General features: G+C 37.6%; 1 protein-coding gene across 3 annotated transcripts; it reads right to left on the bottom strand.

The window, feature by feature from the left end:
* Positions 1 to 512: 512 nt before the first annotated feature.
* Positions 513 to 22,495, bottom strand: LOC131932786 (phosphatidylinositol 3-kinase regulatory subunit gamma). 3 transcript variants are annotated; one of them, XM_059289695.1, is made up of 17 exons: positions 22,480 to 22,495; positions 20,278 to 20,358; positions 16,336 to 16,390; positions 14,618 to 14,734; positions 14,283 to 14,381; positions 13,849 to 13,959; positions 13,637 to 13,714; positions 11,609 to 11,740; positions 11,017 to 11,233; positions 5,497 to 5,616; positions 5,015 to 5,191; positions 4,588 to 4,771; positions 3,992 to 4,236; positions 3,800 to 3,869; positions 3,338 to 3,510; positions 2,838 to 2,996; positions 513 to 2,550 (listed from the first exon to the last, which is right to left on the bottom strand). In XM_059289695.1, the coding sequence occupies exons 2-17, from the start codon at positions 20,353 to 20,355 to the stop codon at positions 2,337 to 2,339; spliced, it is 2,229 nt and encodes a 742-aa protein (XP_059145678.1). In that variant the 5' UTR covers positions 20,356 to 20,358; positions 22,480 to 22,495; the 3' UTR covers positions 513 to 2,336. The 3 variants fall into 3 exon arrangements, with proteins under 3 accessions (XP_059145678.1, XP_059145676.1, XP_059145677.1); XM_059289693.1 differs by lacking the exon at positions 22,480 to 22,495 and adding an exon at positions 22,321 to 22,461 and having other exon boundaries at positions 20,278 to 20,594; XM_059289694.1 differs by lacking the exon at positions 22,480 to 22,495 and adding an exon at positions 22,359 to 22,456 and having other exon boundaries at positions 20,278 to 20,594.
* Positions 22,496 to 22,872: the final 377 nt, after the last annotated feature.

Genomic DNA, 22,872 nt, shown 5'->3' on the forward strand with positions numbered 1-22,872 from the left:
ATATATAAAACAACAAACAGCAAAATAGTTAGTAAAACTCCCCCCTCTTCCCCCCCCCCCCCCCTTAAATTGCCATAATCAGGGTCATCTAAAAAAAATGGGTTTAATATTTTGAAATAATGTACTAAAGCACTAGCCAACCCTGACCTTTGCCCTATATTATAAGCAGCCTATATATATTGCCATAATATCAAAGCTTGTGATAAAAAAGCTGAAACAAGCCCCAAGATCCGGTGGCACAAATTCACAGCAGTTTTAACACAGACAAAAATAAAAAGGTATTCAAATATACAAAGTTGCCATTTGGGTCAGTACTGTAGGAGCTTGAGAAAGCATCGTCACAGGGACAAAGGCACAATAACAATTGTCATTTAATACCTCCAGATTGAACATACCTACGCTCTCGCTTGAATATAAAGCAGTAACTCGCAAAGATTTTTTAACTCAAGCAATATTAGGCAAGCCTATTTTAACAGGTTAGATAAATTAACAGTTTTCTAAATATTTAGTGTAGCAAATGAAATCCAATTTTAAAAATTTAACAAAACTGAATACAATTTATAATGAAAGTTATTTTATCTGTAAGTGATGAAATCATAGTTTTTAAATTTAATTCAAGAAAAAAAAAAAAAAAACTAAAAATGTGTTAAGGAACTAACTAAATAGATATTACAACAATAGAATCTACCTTTAGCAAGCAATTATAGAAATCAACATATCAGCCCAGAACATACAGAACATCAACAAAGTAACCTAACATATAATTGATGTATACTACTACAATCAGCAACAAAGTCCAACAACCTGAAGTAACACAACAGAGCTAGGCATACAAGTTTTAAATGATTGAACACAGACCTGCTGTGAGAGAAATAATGGCACAGTAGCATTTTAAAACAAAACCTTGCAATGGGTATAATTAATCTAACATATATTTAAAATAACAATTCCTTATTAAATTACTTTTTTTTTGGTGCTTTGATTTGCCAATTAAATTTTTTTTTAACTGCCTAGATTCATAAACATTATGCAGAAACATTGAAGTGAATGTTAAAAAAAATAATTCAGCATCTGATATGTAGCACAGTTTTGTTAGCCCACAGAAATCTCTACATATCTACGTAACATAGGGACCATGGTTTCTGTTATAGTTTTACCACAATAAAATATAAAAAAAAAATAGTTATACATTAAGTTAGCCATGGTTACTGTAACAAAACTAAGAGAAAAAAAAACAACTAGATATACATGAAGATGTTGACACAGAAAGTCACCAGTACACACGGATTCATGATTTGTTTTTTAACATGTAAGAGTAAGAAACAGTTTAGCCAAACTTACAATCTAATTAGATAAACATCTGTTTCAACATGTAAACTACATTGCTTTATTTTTTTTTGTGTTTAAAATTTGTAAATATAAAATTTTCTTTGGGGCTGTAAGCCAACTGACAGCTGTGGTGTATCCATTAAGGCAATACTGTGTCTTCAATGTGGGTCTCTCATCACTTTGGTTTCTCCCCTCATATTCCATCACTTTGACCAGCTAAACAACATCATAACCAACAAGCCATGCTAAATATCTCCAGTTTTTTTTTATACTAACAACGACAAATTTCAAACAAAAATACAATAACTTTATGAATTCACCAGTCCTCAGAATTTTAGTAATCCAAGAAACAGCTGATGCCGAAATATAATTTCTTATTTGTACAAATGAAAGATGAAAGTTATACCTTACGATTGATGGGAGACAGAGAAGACTTTGTTAAATGACAATGATGTTTATCTAATATATAAAATAATTTTTCTTTGAAACTGTGAAAGCACACAAGTTTTTTTTATATACTTTTTTTTTATAGTAAATCCCATCCATGGCTGAATGTCAGTCGATAAGTTTTTGTGCGCACATTTGAAACCTTTAAGGCATCACAATATAGTCACTGCTGTGCGGTAAGCTAAGCTTCAGCTATAGAGAGCGGTGTTTCTCGCAGAAAATGTTTCTGTTTCCGGTTTCAGTATCTGAGGGAAAAGCTTTGGTGTGTTCGGAACACTGACCACATGTTGCTTGCAGATTTAAGCTACCTTGTGCGAACGATCTGTTATAAAATCCAATGGTAGGGAGAAATATCTGGAATTTTCTCCCACTTTTTTGAAAGTAACAACTCTGGCACAAATGGATGAAGAGCTAAGAATCACACCTAGAACTATCCACTGTCGCTATGGATATGCTAGTTATGGCATCCGATGCTATCCACTATCAGTATGGATATGCTAAGATATGGCGTCCGAAGCTATCCACTGTCACTATGGATACGCTGGGTACAGAATCCAATGCTACAAGTCCTGCAGGCGGAGGTAAGTGTCATTTGAGGATGATCGAACAGGGTAGAGCAGGCAAATGTCAAGGTCATTGTTGTGTTCTGCTAGTGATGTGTTGTAGTAGTGAAGGACCAGATCTTTCAAGGACTGGAAGATGAGATAGGGCTCGGCAAAACCATACCCAGACTCGGAGTGGTAGATTTTACAATGGCCGATGACACCTCGACACCTGGAAACCAGAAACAGAATACATTATTGTACTGTAGGCATTAACATATAATCAAATTTGAAAGTGTATATATACATATTTGATAGCATTAAAAAAATAAAATTTTATGAAATAGGCTAATTTTTCTAAAATTTGCAGACACAATCAAATTAAATTCTTACGCAACATAACGAACACTAGAATAAGAAATATATACATATTTTAAAATAGTAATAACTAGTTAGCAATATGCTAACTTTGTGTACAACTTGGAGGTATAATAATATAATAATAAATCAAATCCTTACACTATTGAGAGGACATGGATGTCTCCCTCCTCAAATTTTGGACGAATCAGGAACGTGCCGTCAGGTTTGCCGTTCAGTTGGAACTCGGCACTCTGTCTCTGGCAGTCCACCAGCCAGTTGCACTGATCATAGTGGGGGAAATATTCTGGTTCCGCTTGGCTGAAAGTGGACAAAGGCAAAAACTTTAAAATGTGATAGCCAGTAGCGAGATCAGGACTTAAACTTAGTAAAAGTAGTTGACTGGCAAGTATGTCTTTGAAGAAAAGTAAGACCAGTCTGCCAAAATACAAAGCCCATTACAAAAAATAGAATTGTTTCCCCAGCTGATTTTGCCCTTTAAAACAGCTAATGTTAATATATTTTTAACTGCTTATGTTTTAAAAATAAGTCTAGAAATATTTAAAAATAAAAACTTCCCATATTTAAAAAAAAAAATGGATCACTAAAAAGTGTAATTTATCAATATAAAAAAGAAACAAATCAATAACTAGCTAGCATACTTGTCTCTTCTGCCTTCCAATAAATTGTCCAGGAAGTCTTGTTTCTTGCCGCGGTCCAGCAGCCACTTCTTCCACTGTTCTCTCTGTTTGTTTAACCTTTTGATCTCTGGCTTGATGGAGTTCATTTCCCCAATCAGAAGTCTGTTTCTTGTTGACCTCCTGTCTAAATCAACCTGCAGCAAATTTCACGGCTTTTAATCACAAAGTTTAAACTAGCAGTGGAAACTAAAGTCTTTATATTACAAATTCTAAAAATTATTCATATAAATTCTTAAAATTTATTAATAAGACATAAGAACTTTAAACCAGCAGAGAAAACTGAATTCTTTATATTATAAATTCTTAAAATTTATTAATAAGATATAAGAACTAAATAAACACATTTTTGTATGAAGCAATAAATTTTAAAATTCATAACTAGAGTTTGTTAGAGCAAAATGTACTTAAACAGAATTAACTTACCTCTAAAGCACTTTTGCTCTCTGTTATTCTCATCATTCGAGATTTCAACAACTCCAAGTTCTCTTGCAACCTGTAAATATAAAAAAAATATTTAAAATATTAGAGGTAAATAATTTTTAAATAATAATTTAATAAAAAAATATCTTTTAAATGTTAATTAAAGTTATTAAAACTTTCTAAACTGCAACTCACTTTTGCATTTCATGACCAGAGGTCTCAGACAGGGAGCGCTTGTTGAGATCCATCTGCTCTTGAAAGACAATTAGGGTTTCTTTGAAAGCATCTAGGGCCTGGTGCTTGAGCTGCATCTCCTGGGAGAGCCTGGAGTGCTGCTCGTACAGGGAGTCGTAGTGGGCCCTCTTGTCCAGGTACTGGCGGTTTATCCTCACGAGGGTGTCCACCTCTTTGGCAATGTCTTGTAAGCTTTCTGGGTTATCCTGAAGACAATTTTAACAACAGAAAATGTAGATTCTCAATCATTAAAATAAAATAAAAAACATTTTTAAATGTAATAATGGGAAAAGAAATTATAATTATCGTTTATTGTCAATTATAAGTGTTTATATTGAAATATTAAATATTTCAACTTAAATTGCAAATTAAAATTATCCTGCATTAGTGAAAATTTCAGCTAAAATATATCTTTTACATCCTGTTAAAATATCCAGCTATCTTTTACATTTGTCTAATTAAAATAATTTAGCTTCCCATTTAACTAAGTTTTAAATAATCGACAACATAAAGCAAGGTGTTTATAAGTACAAAGTGTAGAACTCCAAGTGACCTACCATGCCCAAGTTGCGACTGACTGGATGAACAAGCCTTGTATCTAGGGTGTTATTGTACATGGCTAACGAGTTGACTTGGTACCAGTTAATTAAGCTGACAACGGAAGTGAACTCCAAGGGCTCCACAAAGCCATACCTGCCATCTCGGTGAAGTATTTTTATCAGCTTATTGCTGCCCCCTTTTCTGTTAGAGATTAAAACAAAAACAACTTGAAAATAAAGAACATTTTGACATCACGTTTGTAAAATATAAATAAAAAAGTGTGGTATAAAATAAATGAAAACAATAATGTATTACAAAACTTAAAGAAAAAACCGAAGTTAAGAAAAAAAATTTAACAAAAAATATTTAACAATAAAATTGTAATGCTAACGAAAAAAGAAAAAGAAATGATAACTAAGTCCACTATGATGATCATGTACTGACCTGAGAGTGAGGGTGTAATCCCCGGGGGTGGAGGCATCTCTGACCAAGAAGGTCCCATCGGGCTGGTCCTTTAACTTCTCGTTGACCTCCTCCCTGGAGATGTCCCCCCAGTACCACTCCGCATCCCTCAGCTCAGTCATCTGGGGCGACATGACAGCGGTTTCAACTGGTCTTGTGCTACCTGCGACGTTCAACAAAAGTCTCTTAGTCAACAGTCATTCAGGCTGTCAATGCTACACACCACTGAACACATTTCACTGAAACTATGTTATCAACTGTACACAGCATTAGGCAAGTTTCACTGAAACCATCTTAATCACAGCATTAGACAAATTTCACTTAAACTACTTTGATCAACTACACCCAGCATTAGACAAATTTCACTTAAACTACTTTGACTAGCTGTACATATTACTGTAAAGTAGGCCTCATTTATTATGTTTCAGAAAAGCTTATTAAAGTAGAGAAAAATAAAGTTGAACCTACGTGGTGGTAATACTGGATTTGGGGATGGAATTGGTGGCATGAACTCTCCCCAGTTACCATTCCGAAGCAGCTCTTCCAGAATGTCTATGTGAAGTTTAGTATTGTCCACAATATCACTGAAATAAAAACAAAACACAAACTGTCAACAAACCAAAACCTGAATGGTAAAAATAAAAAATACTAATGTATCCCAGAGCTTTACAAGGAACCAACAACTTAATACACTACATAGGCTACAACCAGCAACAAAATACACACAGTAAGTAAATTTTGTTCACACTTCAAACTGCTACAGGGAAGTATATTGCTGTGTTCAGCTAGCTACTCAAATCTCCACTTAAAACAGACAGGGAAGGTTATTGGGTAAAGCATGAATTAGATTTCACGATTGCAGCCAACAGGAGAGATAACACAAGTCTACATTTACATTTCTATTTAAAGGGTGGGGAGAGAGGGTTGGTAGCTTTTAGAGTGGATGATTGTTAATACATTTTTTCTTAAAAAAAAAAAAAACTGTTTCAACTTGATTAATTTTACTGGTAAAATTCACAAGTTATCTACCCTAGTGTACAAGTAGAATGTAATTCATTAATTCAAAAATTTCTTTAACTACATTCACTTATATTTCTTCATTCAACTACCATATCCCAAAGCCCATGACTAATCTCCTGGCTCTGGTATAACAAGAGAAAATAAAATATTGGCAAAAAAAAATGGGACCATAGGTCTTTGACAAGGTGCAGGGCACATTTTCTTTATTAAAGTGCATACTTCCTGCCAAGAGCATGGTAGCTTTGCAAGTTCTAAAAATGGAACAAGTAAAGTACAAGAAAATTTTATTCTTGTGGTATCAGATGATACAGCAGTGAATAAGGCTCTCTTCACTGATTGGTTCAAGTATCAGGTGATAATCTCTAAGATAAAATTATCACTATCAGCATATTTATTTTATGAATGCAGATATTTTACTGATAAATTAAAGCTTTATTAGATTAGGATAACAATTTTTCAGGTTATATGGTCTAAAAAATTTGGGACTATGACAAAAAATTATCCTGTTGTAAACTTTAAGAGAAAGTGTGCACACAAAATTTACCCTTTCAAACTAATTAAAAAAAAAAAAGCCTTTTAACAGAAAAAAAATCACCACTACAGATCTAAAGTAGGTGTATGAAAAAAAGTATGTTGATTAAAAGTCTACAATTAATAAGAAGAGAGTGCACTGTTGAATGACCCGCTGACTGTCATATACATACTGTGTGCTGACTGTGATGAATGACAGCATAAGACATGTCACAGTGAGGGCAATGTCCTCACCTTCCCACTTAAAACTTGAGCAGTGAGTTATATTTAGACTTTACAAGTAGCTTGTTCGGTTGCTTGTAAAAATGTGATTATTTTACACAAATTTTATAGATGTGTTATAATAATACTTTTAACTATTACAAGTGACCCCTAGTGTCTTACACTTGTTTCAACTAGGATTTTGAAACACCATGTCTACCACAGTATTTTTTAAAAAATTGAAAAACAAAACAAAACAACCTAAAGAGAGAATAGCAATGTATTTTGAAAGACGGTTCCACTAAAACAAAGACGGTTAAAAATTGTGCAATCGCCGGATTGAGGTCACGGTTGGGGTGAGGTTAGTTTAGGGCAAGGAGTGTGGTGAATGACTAAATAAAAACGGCGTTCAGTGACACCGTTTTTTTTTTAAAATAGCAAAGCGGATGCTATATATCTTGTGACCCACTTTTGTCGTATCTAGGGCAACCGTTACAGTCTACAAGCAGTGATAATAATTTATTGTGATTTTTAATTAGGAGAGATGTCACAGATGAGAAAATACATTTAAATTTTAGTCCAAACTGATTTGACTAGCATTTGTTGTAAAAGAAGCTGTAAGAAATCACCATACAGCTCACTCGGTAAACGAGGCTATTGCGGTGTAGGCCTAAATTGTGAAACCTTTAAAAAATTCCCAATAACGACCCAAGATAGGCTAACGTATTCAAGCCAACATTATTAACTGAAATAAAACACTAGACACAATCTATTAACACCGTTAACAGTTATCATGAGAATATATTTTACTTTACCAAAAAAAAAATAGTGAGTTATTCTCTCCGTTCGACCCATTAACCTCATTTCTCCTTTCTACCCCACCCCTTCCCCTACGCCCGAACCGGTTGTCCTACGCTACCATTGGCTGAAAAATGTGCCGTGTGACCGATGCGCCAAGGGCATTGTAATAACGTTTTGTCGCTTTCACGTGAAATAGAGCAGAACAGCGCTAAAACCGATTACAGTTGATGAAACATTTGGCTGCTCCATACGTCCATGTAATATATTCAACCTATTATTTCTTAACGCGACGCACAACAGGGCATAGAATAGAAAGAAGTTACGAATAGCTTTACATTGGGGGAGAAGTGGGAAAAGAGGGTTAGATTTGGTCGTCTACCTCAATTTTTTAACGTTAAAATTTATCTTTCCTCGCCCTCTCAAAACACTTTAAAGATAAAAAAAAAAAAAAAATTTCTGGCTCTAAGCCATGAGATGAGCGCCATCTTCAATATCAGTGCAATGCACGGGCAAGAATGTTCGTAGATTTAAAAAAAAAAAAAAACGAAGCCGGATGTTACGCAATACACAACCACGCGGGCGCGAAGGGGGAAAAAAAGCAGCATTCTTTCCCCTTATACCAAATACTTGTTCGCTTTGACAGAAATAGGGAAATTACGCCCTTGTGTGACAATAGTGTTTGACACTACAGCACGTCTTAGCTGTAGTGGGGAGGGGGGATGTGGGAACATAGAAGACACGTTAGATTTTCTTACAGGCTCCGTAATAAAATAACACCCCCCACCTCCTCCATATCGGTGGTGTGGTCTATTTATCCAAAACCCCCACAAACTTTCAAATAACAGCACGAGCCAAACAACTGACCGTAACACTGAGGTACGCGGCAACACGTGTTAGCCATTAACTAATCTGCCATCTATCACATCCGGCTCAATAGCCTTTCACAACCTCAACAAGCCAGCAACTGATCTTAATACCCACTTGTTTTTACCCTCCACCCCCCCCCCCCCATTTTTTTTTACCTGAGTCAAGGTGTGCTTTAAAGTTCAAGACTTATACCCCACCCCCAAACCGTAGCCCCCCCCCCTACCCCATCCACGAAAAGCAATACCATAAACGCCAATGTAACAAGACAATTTGAGAGGAGACAGACAAGATAAAAATAGCAGAGGCTGCGGTAGGGCGACACGAACAGTTACATACAGTGGTCCTCACGTTCCACGTTCATTGGGGGCTTTGGTGTTTACTATTTTCTTGGGACAGTTCAACAACCACAATATCCGCAATAGTAGTAGTTGGTGAACTCATCCACTGGATCCTAGTACGTAGCAACGACATTCGGGCACATAAGTTGCAGGGCATAAAAGTTGCAAGGCATAAAAGTTGCAGGGCACTAAAGTTGCAGGGCACAAAAGTTGCAGGGCACAAAAGTTGCAGGATACTAGTACGCAGCAACGACACACGGGCACATAAGTTGCAGGGCACAAAAGTCGCAAGCTACAAAAGTTGCGCGATAGGATCATTGATCTATATTGCAGTTCAAGCAAACAGCGCATACAATTACAGGATACAGAAGTTAGAGGACCGGGTCAAATAATAATGTAAACATGGATTGAATGACTTGCGACAATGAGGACCAATAACAGTACACGAGTGGTGGAAAGTGCAGCAAGAGAAACCACTAAATGAGGTTTACATTTCTGAATGAGAAAACTGAAACGTGTGTTGATCTAAATCTCATGGTTGAGTGCTTAGAGTTGAAGAATTTTAGAACCACTGAAGTTATGTCAGTGTGAATGTAAGCAGCCCCAGGGGGTTTGCAACAAGCACGAGGCTGCCAACCTTTTAAATTTGCATGCTTTTAGAAGTGGTTTTTTTTTTTTACTCTTTCTTCATTGTAAACAGTTATAGACTTTCAAATGAAGAGTGACAAGAGAACTACGAACTTTACAACTGGCTGAAAGACCTAACACCAGTGATGGTTGCATAAAAACCTAACACCAGTGATGGTGGCATAAAGACCAAACACCAGTGATGGTTGCATAAAGACCTAACACCAGTGATGGTTGCATAAAGAACTAACACCAGTGATGGTGGCATAAAGACCTAACTCTACTAGAAGTTACAAAAAGACCTAACACCATTGATGGCTGCATTAAGACCTAACACCATTGACGGTACTGTAAGACCTAACACCATTGAGGGTAATGTATGACCCAACACCACTGACATTACTGTAAGACCTAACACTGCACTATGCCCAAGGATCAGACCAAATCACTCTCATCCTACCCAGTTCGTGATGACACAATCAGTTCACCCCTGACAACATCCAGTAACAGAGACCTCAAGTTGACCAAAGCTTTCCCTAACAGTGCGAACATCCCCTCCCTTCCCCCTCTCCCCGCATCCCGTGAAAAGTGCAACCCGTTCTGATTTGAACAGAGCAAGGGGAAATAATCAATGTTTAGCAAGTCCAAGGCCACTCAGAATTTAAATTAGAAATTAAATGCTCTACATAAGTGCTATTTATATTAAATTTTTAAAAAATTCACATTACTGATTTAATTATCCCCCCCCCCCCCCCAACCCTTATGTGCGTGTGTTTATGTGTATTAGTGTACTAAAAATGGTGATGAAGATTTTAAGTTTTATTTTAAGCTCACAAGCAAACATCCTTTCACTTCTTGTAAAGGTTTATAAAAAAATGTGTATACACAAAGTTCAAATGCTGAAAGTTTGAAAAGAGCATCTGGGCCAGTATTTTTAACCTCCACATTTTATGCTGATTAAAATAAAAACCTGACCTAGCGGGATTTTAAACTACATTTTTCTCCATCCCCCAGACCAATTTAAAGCCTAATTGATTTGTACTTTAAAGATTTCAAGCGATTAGCCACAGAGATCTAGGCCTAAGCAGTTAAGAGTTCAAGTAATGTATCCAGACCATGACAGGTGGGGAAACAAAAGAGTTTAAAAATACTGTTAGAGGTGTGTGTGTGTGCGCACGTGTGAAAGGGTCTGAGCATGGGAAATGAAAAAAGGTGCAAATTTACCTTTTTCAAACAAATTAAACTAATTTTAAGAAAATCTGTTTGCTATTAAACCTACTTACTTAACACAAACACTTAAACATAGGATTTAAAAAAAAGATTTCTAAAATTGAAGCAAGAACCAGCCGAGCAAGAAAGTTGATACACTGAAATTAGAACTGAAGGCGGAAGAGAATGTAATTTAAAAAGATGACAAATAATTATTTTTATCCATTAACCACACCCATATTTACATATTGCAAGCTACACCAGTGAAAATTCTCTAACCTAAAGGGTTAGATTCAGGGTCAGCTTTAAAGCTGAATCCTTTGTCACCAGCCATGTTTTCAATGTGGAAAATGTGGGTTTGGTTAATTAACGAGTTCATTAACTACTTACATGATTCTTTCCCAGGGCGGGCGCAGCAAGATGTGGCAGAAGACATGTAGGACTTTCTCCACGCCATCAACAACATCAGACTCAAACTGCCACCTCCACAGGCGAGCAAAATGTGCAAATATATAGGTGAGGGTGGACTTGTGGGCGGGGGGCATCTCATCAACCAGTTCTACCACAGATTTCACAGACACTGCACCGGATGTTTGACCTAATTCTTCTGATTTTAAAAAAAGTAATGCCTTTAATAAAATCATTTAATATTTTAAATTTCATATTTTAATTATTAACAAAACATAATTTATATATCAACTTAATTCAATTTTATTTTTAAAATTTTATTTTTACAAAACAATTAGAATTTTAGAATTATTATCACCTTAATATTTTTTTTTAACAAAACAATTAAATTAATATCATTTTAATTTAATTTAATTTTTTACATTGTTTTTACAAAATAATTACTAATATCACTTAAAAAATCAATTTTATTTTTTTTATTTCTATGTGACAGAATCATAAAAAAAATAGACTAGACGTGAACACAAAAACGTAACTAACAAGTGGTGTAAAGTTATATGGTCTGGCAACTTACTGGCAGCTTCAATAAAAGTACTGTACATTTCTACAGGTATCACCGGGTTGGGCAGCTCTCTAAGGTATTTTTTCAATGCACCGGCTATAGAGTGGACGTCATGGCTGGACAGGTTGACATGCTCCTGGTCACCTGTAAGTACAATAACACCTGTATGTACAACAACACCTGTATGTACAACAACACCTGTATGTACAACAACACCTGTATGTACAACAACACCTGTATGTACAACAACACCTGTATGTACAACAATACCTGCAAGTACAACAACACCTGTATGTACAACAACACCTGTATGTACAACAATACCTGCAAGTACAACAACACCTGTATGAAGCAGTGGCAGGTTAATGTGGCGACTTGACTAGGCTGTAGCAATGGTGGCCCAAAATGTGTTTGTATCTATATCAAAATATTGAGTACTGCTAATACAATACAGTCCCCAGCTAATTGACTAGTGGGCCCCAGCTAATTATCACCTAGAGGGCCCCAGCTAATTATCAGCTAGAGGGCCCCAGCTAATTATCAGCTAGTGGGCCCCAGCTAATTATCAGCTAGTAGACCCCAGCTAATTATCAGTTAGTGGGCCCCAGCTAATTATCAGCATTTGAGCCCCAGCTAATTATCAGCTAGTGGGCCCCAAGTATATTTTTTAGCTAATGTGCCCCAAGTAAATTTTTTGGCTAGGCAATTTCTGGTAATTTATCAGAGGTCACATTGTGAGTAGAGAGAGGAGAATAGAGTGCTAAAAACATATTTAAAGTGCTAAAAACATTGGATAGAGTAAAATCGACAGAAATTTATCAGCTTATTTTATCATTTATTATTCTGAAGACTATTCAACAACACTATCAAGTAAGCAAACATCACCCCCAGCAAGTACAGAACTTTACAGGCACAGAAAGTAAACACTAGATAAGACCACTGTCACTGTGGCTTGTACAAACAGTGGCATGAGACTGACACAGTTCCACCGCCTGACTAAGTGTGTCACAACCAACCAGAGATACAGCCTGCACTTTTAGAAATCTAACTGAACATGGGGTGGGGTGGACTTCTCTTATCTGATAAACCCTAGGCTGATAACCCCAGGGTGGTAGCGAGACTTGGTTGTCATGTACTTTGTGATCGCAAGACATTTTCTTCTGTAACGGCATTTGATCGCAAGACATTTTCTTCTATAATGGCATTAGATCGCAAGACATTTTCTTCTGTAACTGCATTAGATCGCAATACTTTTTCTTCTGTAACGGCATTAGATCGCAAGACATTTTCTTCTATAATGGCATTAGATCGCAAGACATTTTCTTCTATAATGGCATTAGATCGCAAGACATTTTCTTCTGTAACTGCATTAGATCGCAATACTTTTTCTTCTGTAACGGCATTAGATCGCAAGACATTTTCTTCTGTAATGGCATTAGATCGCAAGACTTTTTTCCTCAATTGGCATTATCCACAGCTAAGGTCCTAACAGCTCAGCTGGCATTTTTAAAAATCTAAATACAAGCTGCTAATAGCTTATTGAATTGAATCCCCCCTCCCATTTAGATTTAAATACAAGTTTGTAAATTAAATTATTTTGAGAAGCTAATTTAATTTATTCTCCGCGTATATAAAAGCCCAAAAACATGTTCCAGCAAGTCAGACAGGCTGGGTGGGATAAACTACAAAAACAGGCTTTAAAAAAAAATGTTGTCGACAAAATATCTTGAAGTAAATACAAATACTACCAAAAAAAAAAATAGAACCTTCTAGAACTGACACAGTTTCTGAAAATTTCTGGCTTCATATGGTTTTTAAAAAAAAAGGTTACATTGTTTTCCCATGAGTTATTGATTTTTTGAGATGGATTTAGAAAAGTTTGTAGCATCTAAGTAGAGAGGGCTGCAACTGAGAACTACATCGTTCAGTGTAAATTACATTGTGTATCGACTTAACAAGCTTTAATTTAGCATGTAGAAATAACTTAGCTTCAATCAATTTATTCATATAAAAACAACAACTTGAAAGCCGAGCGCTTACCCATATTAAAAGCAGCTTTAATTTCATTCACTTCTTCTGTACGAGCTGACAGCCTGTATATGCTCAATGCTTCAGATTCTAAAACAAAAAAAAAAATCAAAGTTAATCCAAAACTACATCAAATTAAAAAACAAAATTTATTAGGAAACCAGACAGGCCAAAACTTCAACATAAAAATAAAAGCAATCAGTTGAAAGAACACAAAAACATACTGTGTATTTTGCACCATTTCTCAATTTCCTCCACACACTTAACGATGACCCAAGGGGCTTCCATACAGGACTTCTCAACCTCGTCTGTCAGCTCAGATCCAAATACAGAATCTGAAACGAGTAAACAATCAAAAGTATTATAATTTAAAAAAAAAATTTACATCCAAAATAGAAACAGACATTTTTTTGTTGAATATAAAAAAAAACGTGTAGAGTATTTCAACTAAAAAATATAAAAAAGTTGTACTAAAAAGGTACAGGTTATTTATAACAATTTTAACACATGAAAATAGCATCCAGATAAAAAAAAAATACTGTCATAAAACCAGGAAAGATTCTTCAAATAAATTTAATTAAGGCGAACGTTAATAATAGAGGTGGTTAACAGGCTGAAGAGAAGGAGAGATTTGTTTTTTTTTAAAATAGAGACTCACTACTGGTGAAGCTGGGTCGCCGCAACCTTTCCAGAACAGGTACATTGCACTCTGTGGGTCTCTGGGCGTGGCAGAACCTGTGGCAGCACATGCCACATTCTGTGGAGGGCAAGCACGGTGGATTAGGGGAAAATATGCCTCAGGTTTATCAACTACTCGGCATTGTAAACAAAGCTTTGGTTAAAAATTATTGAAAAAAAATTCCAATTTACATCTCAGACTTGATTAATTTGACAGAAACTTCAATGAAGAATTGGATATTTATAATTACAATTTTTTTCTGTAAACTTAAGCACAGAGATTGTTAAGGAGAGGACAGTGTGTGGGAGACTCACCCCTACATTGTAGACCCTGACGGACCAGGCCGTATAGGAACTTGTCACATACATGGCATCTTTGCATGGAGGAAAAATTGTACTCAGCAAATCTGTGCTCAGAGTCTCCTGCTGCAGCTGGAGGATAAAAACATTCACTTGGTGAGCCAGGTTGTGGGGTGGTATACAGGGGGGGGGGGGGGGGGGTAGAGGATAAAAACATTCAGTTGGTTAGCCAGGTTGTGGGGTGGTATACAGGGGGGGGGGGGGGGGGGGGTTAGAGGATAAAAACATTCAGTTGGTTAGCCAGACTGTGGGGTGGTATACAGGGGGGGGGGGGGGGGTAGAGGATAAAAACATTCAGTTGGTTAGCCAGACTGTGGGGTGGTATACAGGGGGGGGGGTAGAGGATAAAAACATTCAGTTGGTTAGCCAGACTGTGGGGTGGTATACAGGGGCGCGGGGTATACAGGGGGGGGGGGGGGGGCGGAGGAGGAAAGAGAGAAGAGGAGATAAAACTAATTTAGTTAGGTGAGCTGTGTGGGGTGGAATACCTCTCAGATTGGTATAAACATGGGTTGAGTGCTGTAAAATGGAAATATTTGTGTGGGTCTTAAGGTTTGGTGCCCTTTTAAAAACAAGCATCTAAGGCAGTGGTTCTTCACCTTTTTGGAGGTATTGAACCTCGTCAGATTTGTTTGCATATTCACCGAACCCCTTCTTAACACAACATATTGGGAGGTGTGTGCTCACAGCTACAATAAATGTGCTGAGCTTAAGGTCAGTATAGATAGCATTGATAAAATAAGAGAAAACTCCTTGACTTAAAAAGAATTTGTTATTGTACTTTTTTGTATGTTACTGCCTTGTTAAAAAAAAAAAAAGGTAATAATCCGCTAGGTTACAAGTATGATGGTCACATAAAACGAGGGCAGGATTTAATCTAGCATTTATGTTAGTTAAAGTGAATATTAAAATGGAAAAGTATCAGCCTCTTTATTCACGAATGAATAACATGATCATAACAAGATCGTGCTTCCTAGTACACGCACTCAGGCATACAATAGCAGGCGACGACTGGGGGAGGGGGAGAAACAGCCGGGTGGTAAGTGAGAGTAACTTAGTTTCCATGACCCTCGCCACTGCCGTCGGTGACTGAATCAATAAACGCCGAGGTGACACAATTTTTTACACGAGACCGACAGACCGCTCACGATCTCGCGTGTCTCAACCCCCTCCCTCTCCCAGGGTAAAATTTGCCCGGATCAGCTTGAAAGCAATCTTTCAGCATTACGTCACGACAAGACCTATGTCCATTGCCCGGGGGCACGGCTAATTGCCACGAATGAAAAAAATATACTGGTAATATCCCAGGTAAGTATTTTTATGAAGCTGCTTATTAATCTAATTTTTTTTAAAAATCTGTGGCTACAGCGTTAACATAAAACTTATAACCAGAATACAGAAACATTTTAACCTTTTCTAATGAACTAATACATTACATCATTTGCGATGTAACTGGGGCTTGAAAAACGACAAAAATTTCGTAATAAACACTCAACTATCTAAAAATTGATTTTAAACATTCTTTTTTAAAAAGACGGACATCACAGTCAAGCGGGGTATAGGGAATGAGCAAAGAGTGGGATTATTTTTAGCAAACCTAGCACATGTAAAAAAAAAAAGTACACCCATGACTACTTTTAAGTTACTCACGGGGTGAAGAAAGAACGACTTACCTTCCATATCTACAAGACAGTGTCCAGGGGGAGGTAATGATGATGCGTAGCGTTGCTGGAATGACAGAAAAAAAAAACACACCACTTTATTTACAACATAGTGTCACAACATAAGCTACTTTAAAATACACAGAAAATAGCTAGGTTTATAGGAGGAAAAAAAAAGGGGGGGGGGGATATAAGAGGAGAGATGCCCACATTCTTAGATCAAAAGTTTACCAGCTGTCAACTAGTAAGTTTTTTTTGTAATTATAATTCATCAGACGTAGAAATACCCCCCCCCCCCCCCCCCCCCCCCCCCACTCGCAGCGCCTACGGATTTATGTTAAATTGGGAGTTGTATGCTAGTGCAAAAAAGGCAAGATGGAAGATAGCGTTCGTGTGGTTGGTGGAGAAGAGAAATAGGACCATGACATAAACTAAATTGTGATGATTAGGGGGGGGGGGGGGGGGTGAGACAATGAGATAAGAATACTAAATTGGGTGTTTAGTGAGGGGGGGGGGGGTCGGCCCGTGACACAGACATAAATTGTGTGTCTGTTGATTTGATTGGAGGGAGGTGGCTATGAGATAAGCATGGTAAATTAGGTATGTGGTAATGGGGGGGGGGGGGTGGGTTCAGCCCATGACACAGACCTACTTGATAAATCGCTTCCGTAAGGAGAGGTATCGAGGGGAGAAAGTAAGCGCGAGTTAAAGGACACGAGGAAGCAAGAGCAGGTAACCTGTCGCTTCAAAGGTCAGGCTCAGCTCGCTCAGTAGCCTGGTAAAAACCCAATTAATATTGATCACCCTGATTGACATGACCTAATTAATACTCATCAATCGGATCGATTATTATTTGTCAAAAATGTTCAGAAGATGACATCGATACTGCACACGTCATTCGACCAACCCTGGAGGTGTTTTATTCTAGATGAAGTAGAGTAATTCTGTTTCTATTAAAGCCCAACATCTCAAGTCGCCGGCCAGACCTTTTTTTAAGTGACTACACAGACGCATAAAGACTACAATGTTAACTGGGGGCCCCACAAAACCAAGGCATATTAAATAGGCTCCAGAAACCAAAAAATTTAGGGGCCCCTAGAATTTAAATCACATATAGGGGCCCACAAACCCGAACCACATATAAAGGCCCCACAAAACCAAGGCATGTATAGGGCCCACAATCCAAAACCCATTTAGGTACGCCGCAAACCCAAACCACACATGGGGGCCCCTATAGACCCAAAACCATACGTAAAGCGCCATCCCATGAAAACTACATGTATTCAGCGGATACAAATAACGAAAGCTGCAAATAGAATTCGGTCACACCTGTGGCGACTTACAAATTTCCAACACACAACCTCGCAGTAACTTCCTAATTCAGTTTACCTCGAACCTTCCTACAAAAAAAAAAAAAAAATGCAGACAGCAAATTCTTTTTTTTAACATTAGCACATTTCAATTTATCATATCCTTCAGTGAAAATAAAAATTAAAAAAGGAAAAATTTCCACCGCGCGCGCGTGTGGAAATGACGTCATACGCCCCACTTTGGCCGCTTGTGGCCTCAAACTTTTTCCACCCTGCACCGGTAGGCAGGGGGAGGGAGGGGGGAGCTGTACTTTTTGAAGCCATGCACAAAACGATATGCACATCCTTGTGTTTCAATCCAAGGTCGGCGACAACTGCGCAGTTAGGTTTTCAAGGCCCACCTTCCGACTTAAAGGTGAAAAAAAAAAAAGGCCTGCGCTGTGCACCGGCCGGACGCGCCAATTATTTCTTGCCTGCCAGCAACACAATTGATAAAACGTTCAACTCAAGTTTCTGGACTTGCTCCAGAGTGGGTGGAGGTGGGAGGGACGGACCTTGGGGACAATGTAACCTTAATGAACTGATCAAACAATAAGCAATCGCAGGTGGCCATCTTTATTTCTCGAACCCTTACAGATATTATTTCCGTTTTAAATTGACAATAAAATCGTCATTTTTTTTTAACAATTAATTTTTCTTTTAAACAATAAAATTTTACACCTTCAGGTTAAAAAGCCTTGAGACCCCCAATTATTCCCACTTCAGTTTAAAACGCCTTAAGACACCCCCCCCCCCCCCCCAATCGAGTCAACGTTGGATTACCGAAACTACAGACGGTAAAGGGTGGTTGTGCACGTTTGGGAAAATTCCAGTCTAAAAATAACCCCAGCACACTGCCCACGTAATGCATGTCATCCCCCCAACACACAAAGACAAGGCAGGCAGAAGGGGAGAAAAAAAACACAAGACAAAGCGCACGTTTTTTAATCTGTTAATCTGAGGAGAGTTAAGGCGACCTTCTAGTACATCACATACAGCCCCGGGCCATGGTGGAAAACACGAAGCTACGTTACGTTGGATTGGATCATACGGCCGAAAAAAGGGACGAGGTGGAGGGGGGGGGGGGGGGGGGGGGAAAGAAGATGTATTGTATTATGATGTTATTAAGACTAATAAATGATATGAAAATAAGTATTTGAAATGTTTAATGTGGTAAAACTATTGAAACGTGTTGTTTTCATGCACCAGCTACGAATAGTGCATTAGGACGGCGGTGTTTTTTTTAAAAATTTCATTATAATTTACCCCTGCTAAAAGATTGTGCGAGATTAATGAAAATGAAATATGAGACATCACTTTTTTTAAACCCTCGACACACGTCTCGGCCTCGTATAGTTCCGTGTGTCGGAAGATTCACGAACCAGAGGAGAAAGCTTTTTCAACAGCCCCATTGACCAATGCACCAAACTGCCGGCTACGGCCAGCCGGCTGTGACCTGGCGTAACCTTGCTCCCAGAGATCCCATCGAGCACGGATGCCGAAATACGATAGTCCAGGTCGCCACTTCGCCCCCAAAAGGCAAACTGACCCGGGCAAAAATAGATTTTTCCTGAGCAATGGTCGCGTTTATTTTACCGAGAAAAATGTTGAAGTGGAGCGGTGAAAGGGGGGGGGGGGGGGCGCCGGCATGGAGCGGTGAAGGGGGGATGTGGTACAAGTCGCGACGACTCGTTTCATCTAGGCGTAGTTGCGTGTGAGAAAGTATAGTATATAGTATTAATCCACAAAGATGCTCGCGCGAGGAATGTTAGGACCCCCCACCCCCTCCCCCATACAGACTCTGAGGTCAGAGGCACTTTTATAAGATGCATGAGAATCTTGACTTGAAGACATGTGGTACATGTTGACTTTAGCCCCAAACAACTTTCTTCTCTTCTAAATAACAGCTGCACTTTGTGGCCTGGAGGGAGGGGAAGCGAGGGAGGGAGGAGAAGAAATGGTGAGGTAATTCCGTACCGAACAGTCGAGAAATTTTTTTTTTCAACTGTTACTTCACAATGAGATGGGGGCTGCACTTTTAACATCGCCATTTGATTCAAAGAACTCTACACAATATTTGGGCTTTATGTTTGCACATACAATTTGGGCTTTGTATTCGACTTAATGTTTGCACAGATTGTTAGCGATTGTTGCTTCAGAACTTTGTTTTTTAAATTTAAAAAAAAAAAAAAAAACGACGCTGGGTATGGTTGCCAAATGGAGAAGCATTGGGCCTAGCATGCACGTCAGAACCTTAGGGGCTTTAGTTTTAAGACTTTACATCATGATATGGGTCGTGATTTAAGGTCTAAGGACTATAGTGGCGTGGTATGGGATGAGTAGTTGGAATCTTTTAATCTAATCAAAGAATTTGAACCAATTTTTAGAATTTATCTAAAACACGAAACAACTGATAACAATTAAGATTAGACATTAAGATATTCGTCATGATTATAAAAACGTTTTTTTTCTCCTTGAATTTAAAAAAAAAATATATATCAAGAAAATTAATCCTCAGATTAACCAACAACACAATCTAAAGATAAACCACTCGTAATTTTATTAATTACTTTAACAAAGCTGGTAAAAAAAAAAGTGTACTCACCGTTTCAGTCTGCTGCCCACACAGCTCATCTATACACACGAGGATGGCCTTCTGGTGGAACTCATCTTTGATACCCATCTCCTGAAAAGCGGAATAAAGACATTGTGGTGCTCCGGGGGCGTCAATGTTACACGGGTATCCAAACTGATCGGCCATTGGGTAACATCCAACCATTCAATGGGACATTCACACCGGCCTTGAGATAATCCAGTGAATCACTCACACACACTGTGTCTCTCGTTAGGTTTTTTTTTTTGTCAACAAACTTCACAAATTGTCACAGAAATAATGTCTTGGTCGTGGGTACCGTTTGATCACTATTTTCGTTTTAGAGAAAAGTTGGTTTATATAAAAACATGGACTTTTAAATTTTTTTCATGTAACTATTTTTCAGACACACAATTAATATTATAAAGCCTTACTTTCATTTAACCCTTAATAATATAATTTACAAGGTAAATTCAAACGGTGCAACTAAAATAGTTAAACGCAGATTTAGAACTATTGTAAAATCAAGAGCTTACAAAGAACTAGCTATTAACGGCATAGCACTAATTATTAATTAAGAGCGAAAGTATCTAAAGTATGAATTTCAATTCTAATTCAGGAGATCAAAAGATCTAGAAAAATCTAAGCATGCCAATGCACTTCACACTGAATGCAATGGTACAAGGGCTAGTCTAGTGGTGAAAAGATTTACAAGGGAAAGGGGGTGTCTCATTTGAATAGTCTTTTTATACTCCGGTACAAACTTAGTATGACTTGGGCCCTTCAGAGACCCGACTCAAGCATTGTGACTGTCTGAAGTCTCCCGGACACGTTTGTCACACGACAACTCGCTGACAATCTAACGGGTTACCAGCTAAGCTAACGTCAGTAGTCTGCGGTCGGTGCCAAGGTTTATTAATAACTACGAGCTTCAATAATCCGCCACACTCCCCCCCCCCAACCCTCGCCACCAAGCCCGGTATTTGCGAACAAGCCGGGTTTTATTTTAGCTCCTACTTTGCCGTCGGTCTCGAGGCTTGCGGTTTAAAAAGTAAGGCCAAGTACGAGATTAATGAAAAAAAAAAGGTTATTCACCCGACCCTATTGCTGATGAAAATATTCGCGTTCATTAAAATATTAATTAGATTAGTAGAAAAGAAAAAAAAAATTCGCAAGTACAAAAAACAAGTTTATTTTGCCCTGATTTCGAGATCTATTTCATTTAGCCATGTTTTAGTTTTGTTCTAAAAATTAAGATCTATTTGATTTGTACCCAATTAGCTTTTAATTATTCAAAATTAATCTACAAATGAATATAATCTTCCAAGAGTAGGAGAATAAACTAATAAATTGTTTGCAGAAATTATGCCTACAAGTTTTAGATATATAGAGTAGATACTCTAGTGGTGAATGATTAATAATTATATTGTGCATAGGCCCTCAATATTTTTTTTTCAACAATTTAAAAATAAAATATTCTAGTTTGGATTTCAATAAATTACAACCCGAAGAGTTAATTTAAAATACGGTATCCTGGCCTATTGGTTAAAAGTTTAATAGTAGATCTAGTCTAGATCTATGCCAGATACACTTCAAAAAAAAAGTTCTCGATTCGGTTAATTTAAAAATGACATTAATTTAGTTAAACTATTTTAAAATTACTAAAATAACTTTAGACGATGTATCATTTCTCTTAGTAAAGTCTTAGCTACATCTAGAATCTAGAGTCTAGTTACTTAAAGTAACTAGATCTAGTAGATCTATGAAGATTAAAATTTGAAAAGTGATAGATCTAGATCTATTAATTGTAATTACAATCTAAATAATGTATAGATCTAGTTATTAGTACTAGATCCTAGATCTGGAATCTAGATCTAATTAGTGACTAAAGTAATTATTTACATCACTGAATCATCACAAACGAATATTTAAATCCCACAGGAAACTATTTTTAAAATCTCCAGAATCTGCCACTGAAATAATCACTAACACTATATTTAGACAAACGACGGGATGAAAGACACGTCAATACAACGACGATAACCGCAATTGTACCTGACTGTACAATTACAAGTCGTGCAACTCAGGCTCACACTGAAAATGTCAGCATACGACAATCCGGTCTAAGAATAAAACACAGTCAATGCACAAAGCCCCCGTCACGTGCTCCCTAAACTGCCATTCTGGCAATGCGCGGCTCGCTGTGAGACTTACTTCATGAGGCCATCTATGTGTTCTGGGGTTGACCTGAAAAAATCTAGGCCGTCGGGTGTGCGCGGAACCGGCAGCCCGCCGTGCCGCGACGCCGCGAGACGGCCAATCGACGAGGCTCGGCTATTGAAAGTAGCGGGGCGGGGGAAGGAGGGAGAGTTGGTGATGGAATAGAGAAGGAGAGATAACCAAGCCTAGGCCAAGGTTTTCGACAAGTAATTCCCTCCCCTTTCCATGGTTGGACATTATTTTTTTTTTAAATACAGTACACCTGCTGAAAACATGTCTCTAGTAATTTGATCGTTTCAATTAAATAAAAAATAAAAAGACTAAAAAATATAGAAATAAAAATGATCAAATAGAACATATTTTCTAACGCACTTTTCACGATTTCAA

Source organism: Physella acuta, unplaced genomic scaffold (genome assembly GCF_028476545.2).
Source record: "Physella acuta isolate Inbredline_101_S28 unplaced genomic scaffold, ASM2847654v3 ptg002280l, whole genome shotgun sequence".
Taxonomy (NCBI): Eukaryota; Metazoa; Mollusca; class Gastropoda; family Physidae; genus Physella; species Physella acuta.